We start from the raw sequence: 9,755 nt of genomic DNA on the forward strand, positions 1-9,755 counted from the left end.
ACTCCAATAGACTGGAAGGAAAGAGAACGGTGAGATTGGGATATTTATCTCCCTGGCTGCTTTCCTTTCCATTACTGGATGTTGGTGACCAGAGCTCTTGTCAGGGGCCCTCTCTGCATGGCTGCCCCCTTCTGGGTCCTATTAACTTCACCCTCCCCTCGCCCCATAGGTCTGGGGAGGTAATAGTTCCCTGCTGTTGCTAGCTCCATGGTGCTCCACCATCCCTTGTTGAAGTCCCTAAATTCTGCCCACACCTTTATAAATAGTCACTTTATTAACTCCTAAATCACCGTAAATTACTAGCTCCTAGGTGGAAGAGCTGGGATTCAGATCTGGGTCAGTTGAGCTCCTAAGTTTCCCCCCAGCTGGATTTTGACCTTGAGGACAGCATTGGGCTTGACTCAGTTTGATCCTTCAACAAATCCCCAATAGTAACCCAGGCTTTCCAATCCTTTCAGACAACAAATATCACATGTGTGCCTGAAAAGATCCAGAGGTCTGAATAATCCAATCTCCTATTTCCTTCTAGTCGCTGATTATACCAAAGATCCTGGAATATTCCGAAGAGCAGTCAGGGAATATCATCCGTGGAGTGGGGCTCTGCTTTGCCCTTTTTCTCACTGAGTGTCTGAAGTCTCTGAGTCTATGCTCAAGTTGGGTTGTCAACCAGCGCACAGGCATCAGGTTTCGTACAGCCATTTCTACCTTTGCCTTTGAGAAGCTTATACGATTCAAGTCTCTAACACACATCTCCTCTGGAGAGGTAAGTTACTGGGACTACACCTCCCAGGCCATCGCCATTTCTACCTTTGCCTTTGAGAAGCTTATACGATTCAAGTCTCTAACACACATCTCCTCGGGAGAGGTAAGTTACTGGGACTACACCTCCCAGGCCATCCTTCCCTACCACTCCTCCAGACATCTCTGCCCTGGGGGCCAAGGGAGGGGGAAAAGAGGGTTAAGAGAGAAAGAAGAGAGAGAAGGAAAATAATTCCCAGGTTGAGTGTTGATAACCATCACAATTGCCTCTGGGTCATGCAAGCAGGTCAACAGCAGCCCAGGAAGATGCCACTTGTTTTTAGAGGATTGAGAGGGTTCCATCATTCATTCAACAAAGAGTTACTTAGGCCTCCTCTGGTCCAGATCCTGTTCTAGGCTTTGGGAATAGAACTGTGAATAAAAAGACACAAATTCCAAGTAGAAGCACATTGGAAAGCACATCCCCTAAGCCAGCTTGGGGATGTGGATATGGGAGGACTTGAGAGCTTATGGAACTCTTCCAGGGGAAAGCAATCATAGACAACCTCCCTGAGTTTTAATTTTGCTACATGCAAAAGAGGAATATTTACACCTGCCTTGTTATTTTTATTGATTCTCAATTCTTGTTCTTGCTGTCCTTACAACATTACACAAACAGTGACAGAGACTGGGGGAAGATATCCTGACTTAGACGGCTCATAGTCATAGGGCATATTGAAATTTCATATTCCTAATTTCAATTTCCCTATTTTTCAATTGCTCACCAATTGCCTTGAGGAGCATAGGTTACTTTTATATTGAAACAGACATTTTAATTTTTGGAAAAGGCAGCACTGCCTTGGCTCCTTACCCTCAAGCCAAATCCTGTTGTGATCTGGCTTCAGCTCTTTGCAGCCTCATCTCTTCCCAATCCTCTCCTCCAGCCCTGGGTTGGCTTTCTCCCTTCTATTCAGGCTGTGCTAACCTCTAGTACCCCAAATACACCAGGCATGTCTGCCTCCTGGCGACTTTGCTCACATCAACCCCACTCCCTGCCCTTTAAAAGTCCCTTTCATCCTTCAAATCCCAGTTTAGACATCCTCCCCTTCCCAGTGGTATCTCCAAACCTCACCCTCTACCACCATTCTCCACTGAGCATTTATAGTTCTTTTTGCACAAATCTGGCTAATATGAGCCCCCCTCAAATACATGAACCATTTTAGATTTACTCCTCTATCCTTCAAAAGACCCAGCGTCTGAGTTACACAGGACAGATGTCTAAAAAGCATCTGCAAAATTAACCATTGCCATTAAGTAAAAGCTTTCTTTAAACCAAGTGATAACAAACATTAGCAAACATTATTTATTGTACCCATCACTACTATTGTTATTCTTCACCGTTTTATTTGTTCTGAGACCTTAGGTAACTTGTTTGGCCTCAATGATGCTGTGGAATAATAATAATAGTAGAACCAACCTGAGAGGGTTGTTGTCTCGTGGAATTCAATGAGTTTGTACATGTAAAGTATGCAGAAAAGGGGCAGTGGTTCATAAATGTTCAACTGTGTATTATTATTAGTTTCTGTTAGGCCTTAAGCTTGGAAGCTGCCCTTTCCTCTTACACTTGACCTGCAGTTAAAGGATCCAGGCAGCCCTCCTCCCTGTTTATCTCAGGAAAGCTATAACAGTCACTAACTTATTCTAAGCCAGACATTTTCCCAAGTGTTTTACTCACATTTGCTCCATCAGTCCTCTGACATCCTTCTTGTGTGCTAGGTTCTGTTATTGTTCCCTTTGTCACTGAGGAGGAAACTGAGGCGAGGAAAGGGTAGGTAACTTATACAAGGTCTCATGATTGGTTAGCAGCAGAGCCTAGATGTGGACACAAGAGTGTGGCTGCACAGTCCAGGCTTTTAACCACTGTACTTACCTGCCTTGTTAAGGAGACCTGTGCTGCAGCCTGCCTTGGTTCATTTCTATATGTCTCTGTTCTGAGCACTTGCTGTATGCAAGGCCCAATTTCCCCAGACATCTTTATAGAAGGATAAAACAAAATGCCCATTTGTAAGTGAAGATGAAAGTAGTTACTCAAGTGATGATTTCTGGAGAGTTGCTGCCATCAATTTTATTTTAAAGCTAATTTTAAAAAAATAGCTGAACACATTCTTCTTAGTGTAGATGATACCCTGCACATGGTTACTTCCCCATGCCCAGAGGTAAGCACCATTATCAGTTTGGTTTGTGTCCTTCCGGACCTTTTAAAGTGCATTTAGGACCACATGCAAGTTACTCATAGAAAACGTATGGTATGTTGTGTATGTGCATTTTTACATACATTTACTACATTTTACATAGTGTCCTGCAACTTGGTTTTACCAACAGAAAGTGCGCAATGTAGTTTTTTTGGGTGAGTTTTTGCATCAGTGGTACTACATCTTTTGTGTTGTTTTGTAGCTTTCCCCCCCTCTTTATCATGTCTTAGTTTCCCGTGTTAGCACATATAAATCTTTCTCATTCATTTTCAGTGATGCTTAATCATAGTTATAGTACTTTCAATGTGCCCAAATAAAGTGCTTTCTATACATTACCTCAGTCAGTCCTCAAATCAACACAATGAAGTAGGTTGTATTATTATTCCCATTTTACTGATGAGGTGACAGAGACACAGAGAGAGACTAAGTTGCTTGTCTGTGATTCCACAGCTGGTACATGACAAGTTTGGGACATGAGCTGTAACGGTTTAGCTCCAGGAATGTTACCTAACACGTCTGGGGTGGACTTTTTAACCTTTCTCCACCAGTAGATATTTAGGATGTTTCCAGGGTCTGGCTGGTACAAGCAGTGCTGTGACGAACTTCTTTCTGTGTGTTTCCTCCAACATGTGTGAATGTTTGTCAACAGAGGAATGAAACTGGCAGGTCATAGGATTTGTGCAAGTTTTAAAAAATTATACTGTGAAATTGCCCGCCAAAGTGGCTGTACCAATTTATGCTCCCTGATATATATATATATATATATTTCTTTTTTAACTGGCTGGTACAGGGATAGAACCCCAGACCTTGGTGTTATCAGCACCACACTCTAACCAACTGAGCCAACCGGCTAGCCATACTTTAAAATTTTGTAAAGACTCAGGCTGGGGCACATCCTGAGAACTAGAAGAAGATCAGTTTAAAGATAAAAGGAAACCACTTCCTAAGGGATTTAGATTGGTAATTCTAAAAGACATTAATGAATTGGTTCCTTAAAAATTCCTTGATTTGGAATGTCAGCCTTTTTGTAGCACTGAACCTGGTAGCGTACATGTGGGGATGGAAGTGGGCGGAAGAGTGTACAGCATCAAAGAAGAAGGAAAAGGCAGAAGAGAAGATGACTCGGTCTCTGCCTAGAAAATTTAGTTCATATTCCCACCTCACAGTCTAGGAAAGAGATAAAAAAAAATTCAGTTTATATTATTATTATTAATGTAGAATTACTAGAATAAAATAGAAATAGAATGGAATAGTGGAATCTGGATACTAGTAGCAGTAGTAGTAACAGAGTAGTAAAATATACCTTTTATCGAGCACATTTTTTGTGTGCAGACACTTTATATCTCATTAAAATTCTCACAAAAACCATATGAGTATATGGGCCAGCCCATGGCTCACTCGGGAGAGTGTGGTGCTGATAACACCAAGGCCCCGGGTTCGGATCCCACATAGGGATGGCCGGTTCGCTCACTGGCTGAGCGTGGTGCTGACAACACCAAGTCAAGGGTTAAGATCCCCTTACCGGTCATCTTTTTAAAAAAAAAAAAAACAAACAAAAAAAACCATATGAGTATAAAGTAGCTATCATTATTCCAGCTTTACAGATGGGGAAGCTGAGGCTCAGAGTGGTATAGTAACTTGTCAAGGATCACACAGCCAGTCAGAAGAGAGTTGTGCCCCTGGGGTGTCTGTCTCTACTCTGCCACCCTGCGTCTTGGAATCTGGATACTAGTAGCAGTAGTAGTAACAGAGTAGTAAAATATACCTTTTATCGAGCATATTTTTTGTGTGCAGACACTTTATATCTCATTAAAATTCTCACAAAAACCATATGAGTATATGGGCCGGCCCGTGGCTCACTCGGGAGAGTGCGGTGCTGATAACACCAAGGCCCCGGGTTCGGATCCCACATAGGGATGGCCGGTTCGCTCACTGGCTGAGCGTGGTGCTGACAACACCAAGTCAAGGGTTAAGATCCCCTTACTGGTCATCTTTAAAAAAAAAAAAAAACAAAAAAAACCCATATGAGTATAAAGTAGCTATCATTATTCCAGCTTTACAGATGGGGAAGCTGAGACTCAGAGTGGTATAGTAACTTGTCAAGGATCACACAGCCAGTCAGAAGAGAGTTGTGCCCCTGGGGTGTCTGTCTCTACTCTGCCACCCTGCGTCTTTAGCCTTCTTGCTAGGAGAGGGCGTGGGGAGGTCACCTGCCATCCCTGCTGGGTAGCTGGAGATGTGATACCTGTGCCCATGGTTTGTTGTCTTCCAGGCCATCACCTTCTTCACTAGCGACATAAACGACCTGTTTGAAGGGGTGTACTATGGGCCCTTGCTACTGCTCGCCTGTTTGTCACTGGTTACCTGCACCATTTCCGCCTACTTAGTTCTGGGACCCACTGCTCTCATTGCCACTTTTTGCTATCTCCTGGTTTTCCCGCTGGAGGTAAGGTCTTTCTCTGCCACCCGTTTGATGTTGGGCATTCCCCAGGACTCCCAGGGCTGTGGAATCTGGGAGACCTCTGAGTGTAAATGTTGACTCTTGTTGACTACTCTTTCCGGTGTGGTTTAGATTCAGCTTCAATGCCTACCTCATGCCGATGTCAGACCACACGTTTGGTTAACAAATAAGAGGTGGATATCACGTGCAAGGTCCACCTTGCAAATTTCTATGACGGATTATCTGCCTCACAGACTTTCCTTGGAAGATAATCTCTGTGTAAAATGTTTATTCCATCTCTTCTACCCTGAATGTGCTGATACAATAAAGCAGATGGCATTTAACTTTGAGCTGAGCATAGTATAATGGAGGAAAGGAAACAAATTTGCTGCCGAAGATTCAGGTGAAATAAAATTGGGCAAAATAGGAGTGACTCTTGGATGATGTGTGCTCTACATTATTGAAACTGATAGTTTCCTTCCCTCAGTACTGTTTATTCCATCTCTTCTACCCTGAATGTGCTGATACAATAAAGCAGATGGCATTTAACTTTTAGCTGAGCATAGTATAATGGAGGAAAGGAAACAAATTTGCTGCCGAAGATTCGGGTGAAATAAAATTGGGCAAAATAGGAGTGACTCTTGGATGATGTGTGCTCTACATTATTGAAACTGATAGTTTCCTTCCCTCAGTACTGTTATTCTGATCAAAAGGTGATTATAATTGTTAGAGGGTTTAGGGTTCCAGTAGGCAGAAGAGCCATTTCTGTTGAGTTCCCATTTAGTTAGCCATAGCCTGGCTTAGGATCCAGTGGAGAAAGGCCCCCAGGATGCCCTAAGGCATGATATGGCCTGGAGAGGCTTCCACTGGAAAACCTTCCACAGGGACCTGGAACAAGGGGCCCCAATGGATTCACTCAGTACAGGATTAAACCCCAGTATTCAATCCACATCTGGAGCTGACCTTTGGAAAAACTCCTAGCTGTTCTACTTATGCCAGGCTGAACTCTCTCACCCTTGTCCAAAGAAGTTCTTGCACATCAAAAACTTGCTGCATCCTGATCCAGGCATTCCTGACCGGGATGGCTGTGAAGATACAGGGCCACGCTTCAGAGATCGGAGACCAGCGCATCCGCGTGACCAGCGAAGTTCTCACATGCATTAAGATGATTAAAATGTACACGTGGGAGAAACCATTTACAAAAATAATTAAAGGTATGGGAAGTCTGGCTTTCTGCTCAGAGCCTGGTGATGTCACGGTGGGCTAAGCCTCTCACCTTTTGGGGATATCTTTCATGTTTTGGGGATGAAAACATGTGCTCTTTGGAGAATCTTCTTGTGATTTTCAGTGTATTTCTTTTTTGTCTCCCAGACCTAAGAAAGGAGGAAAGGAAACTACTGGAGAAGAGTGGGCTTGGGCAGAGCCTGACCACTGTCACCTTGTTGATTTCCCCATTGGTAGCCACAGTAGTCATGATTCTCGTCCACACAGGCTTAAAATTGAAACTCACAACTTCATTAGTAAGTGTTGGGCTGCTTCGTTCTCCACGCCCACCATAATGATAAGGGAGTTTTCTCATGGGCTCCAGGGAATGAAGGAAGCAGAAAGGGCTGTGACCCTCAATGCCTCCTCCCCCTCTTTATCCAGGCCTTCTCCGCTGTGTCCTGCATGAATCCCCTTCGGCTGTCAGTGTTCTTTGTACCCTTTGCAGTCAAAGCCCTCACGAATTCCAAATGTGCAATGGAGAGGTTCAAGGTTAGTGGTCAGAGGGCTGGCTGTCGGGCCCTCCACTTGGGTATTCATTTGCCTTCAGCCCACACAATGTTCCTCCTGAACATGTCCCCTAGCTAAGGCAGAGTCCAGGTTAGGTAGAGAGAGGGATCGGCTAACTTAATGACCTCCTGTGTCCATGCTGGTGTGGGGGCTGGGAAGACATGAATGAAGTTGGGTCCCAGTCCCCAGGGAGATCTTAGGATAGTATATCCTGACCAGGTCTCAGACAGGGGGTCTTCAGCCCTTATCCAGGTTTGCATAGGGTTACCCTGATAGTTTTGCTTTTTTTAAAAAAAATCATATCTGTTTCTTGCATTTAAAAACCTGGAAATTTTCTATGAAAACCTAGATTTCTGAATTCTCTTGAATTATCAGATTTGGCCACACTGGACTTCATTCTCCCGTGGCCACAAGCTGCTGGAGCTGAGGGATAGCTGCCCAGTTTAGACAGGGTATTTAGATGCAGTCTGCTGCAGCCGCCACCATGCCCTATTATACCTCCAACACTGGGGATGCATTTTTCTGTCCACTTCTCATCTTAGAAATGGTCCGCTTCACTTACTTACATGGCTGGTCTTGCCTCAACAGGCATCGGTGTTTGAAAACCCTAATCTTAACCAACTTTATAAAGACATTTTGTAGTCATCCCATTTTAAAATACATGCAGTTGCTGACCTATATCTTTCATTCACTCATTCATTCATTCATTCAGAAAATATTTATTGAGCACCTACCACATGCCAGTCACTGAGAATACTACATCGAACATGCCCAACAGGGTCCCTGCTCCCAGGGAGTTCTGATCTGGTATGGGAACAGACAATTAACAAGTAAATTAATGATCAAAGACGATTATATCAGATCACAGGAAGAACTATGATTCTAATAAAACAATGTGATGTTCTAGAGAGTGTAGTGGGTTCTAGAGAGGGCTGGGGGCTACTGTGCATAGGCTGGTCAGTGAAGGCTCCTCTGCCCAGGTGGCTTTCAAGCTGAGTGATGATGACTAGGCAGAGCAAACAGCCAGTGCAGAAGCCCTGAGGCTGGAATCAACTTGGCTTGTTTGCGTAACACAAACACAGTCCTTTGCTTATCCAAAGCCCGGGGACCTTCCCTGACTTCTCAGCAGCTGCATTAGGGCCCCTGCCGCTGCCTTCCTTCCCACGGGCACACTAGGCTCTCCTGTCCATCCCCCGCTCTGTGCCTGTTTTCACCTGTGGGGTGGACAGAGATGAGGAAGCTACAGTCTGGGCTCACAACAGTGGGTAAGAATGTCCAAAATATCACTAGGTATCCTTCCAAATCACTTTCTAAGCATATCTCCAGACAGAGATTCGTGAATATGACCTGACTTCAGTGGGATCAAACTCCACACCCACATTTCTTAATGCTAGAATTTCTATAGCTCAACCCTTATATTTTACAGACAGGGAGGTGGAGATGCAGAGAGAAGTGATCTGCCCATGGTCACGTTTTGAAATGTATGATCCAAAACGATGTCTTTCACAGTGTGGACATGGGCAGATCTTTTTATTTTTAATAGTTATAAAGGAAATTTAATTAGGAAAACTATACATCGATCCTGCAAACCCATGGCTATTCTCACTTGGGAGGAGGCTGGTGTACATTAGGTCTCGGCCAAGGTCGGTGCAGGTGGTAAGCAGAAACGGGAGAGGAGCCCCATGGTCTGGAATTCGGAAAATACGAAGCTAGAATTTTCACCAGCAGAAACCGGCCTCCTCCTAATTGGTGGTGGTACTTCAAGCTTTTATTGTTTATCAGAAGTTCACTAAATCATAGCCCTGGCTGGCCAGTAATTAATCGATCGTCTAAATATTTTTTGTAATAAGCAAGACCTAGAATAATATAAGAGTACTCTGTGCTGGTCCTTGGAGGGACCGAAGACACAAAAAGGAGAAGGAGAAGGAGACTAAACAAACTTTTATTACATTCCTAGTATGTGTCAAGCACTATGGTACATGTTTTAATTTGGTTATTCTGTGAACTCACCTTATCTGGCTCCTTCTCTCTAATGTTTACAAAGTCTAGCTTCCTGCTCTCTCTGTTCCTCTTCCTGTCCTCACCTCTGTTCTTCTCTTCTCTATTATCTATTAATATTAATATCTAGTCATAGATATGGAATAGATATAGATATTGATCTATAGTGATCTAGCTTCCTGCTCTCTCTGTTCCTCTTCCTGTCCTCACCTCTGTTCTTCTCTTCTCTATTAATATTAATATCTAGTAATAGATATGATTGATCTATAGTGAAAAATATACTATGTAAAAATTGATATTAATATCTAATAGTATAGGTGTCAATATCTAATATCTACTATCTCTTATCTATTTACATGTTCTCCTTTGGAAATCATCTCTAATCCTATGGCTTTAAATTCTATTTCTGTGCTATTTTCTCTAGCCTTGAAGTATCCTCTGGGCTCCTGACTCAACTGCCTACTCACTGTCTCTCTTAAATGTCCCTGGAGCGTGTGAAATGAAACAAGGTCATGATTTTTACACTCTCTGACCAGTTCCCCAAGCCTTCTTCA

General features: G+C 43.5%; 1 protein-coding gene across 2 annotated transcripts in view; it reads left to right on the forward strand.

The window, feature by feature from the left end:
• ABCC11 (ATP-binding cassette, sub-family C (CFTR/MRP), member 11) overlaps positions 1 to 9,755 on the forward strand; it is a 70,280-nt gene that overhangs the window by 10,995 nt on the left and 49,530 nt on the right. For both annotated transcript variants that reach the window (XM_008581160.1, XM_008581162.1), the window contains exons 5-9: positions 530 to 763; positions 5,263 to 5,436; positions 6,497 to 6,644; positions 6,802 to 6,950; positions 7,078 to 7,185. In XM_008581160.1, coding sequence (XP_008579382.1) covers positions 530 to 763; positions 5,263 to 5,436; positions 6,497 to 6,644; positions 6,802 to 6,950; positions 7,078 to 7,185 — 813 coding nt within the window. The remainder of the gene's footprint in view (positions 1 to 529; positions 764 to 5,262; positions 5,437 to 6,496; positions 6,645 to 6,801; positions 6,951 to 7,077; positions 7,186 to 9,755) is intronic.

The sequence above is a fragment of the Galeopterus variegatus genome, unplaced genomic scaffold, assembly GCF_000696425.1.
Source record: "Galeopterus variegatus unplaced genomic scaffold, G_variegatus-3.0.2 Scaffold2285, whole genome shotgun sequence".
Taxonomy (NCBI): domain Eukaryota; kingdom Metazoa; phylum Chordata; class Mammalia; order Dermoptera; family Cynocephalidae; genus Galeopterus; species Galeopterus variegatus.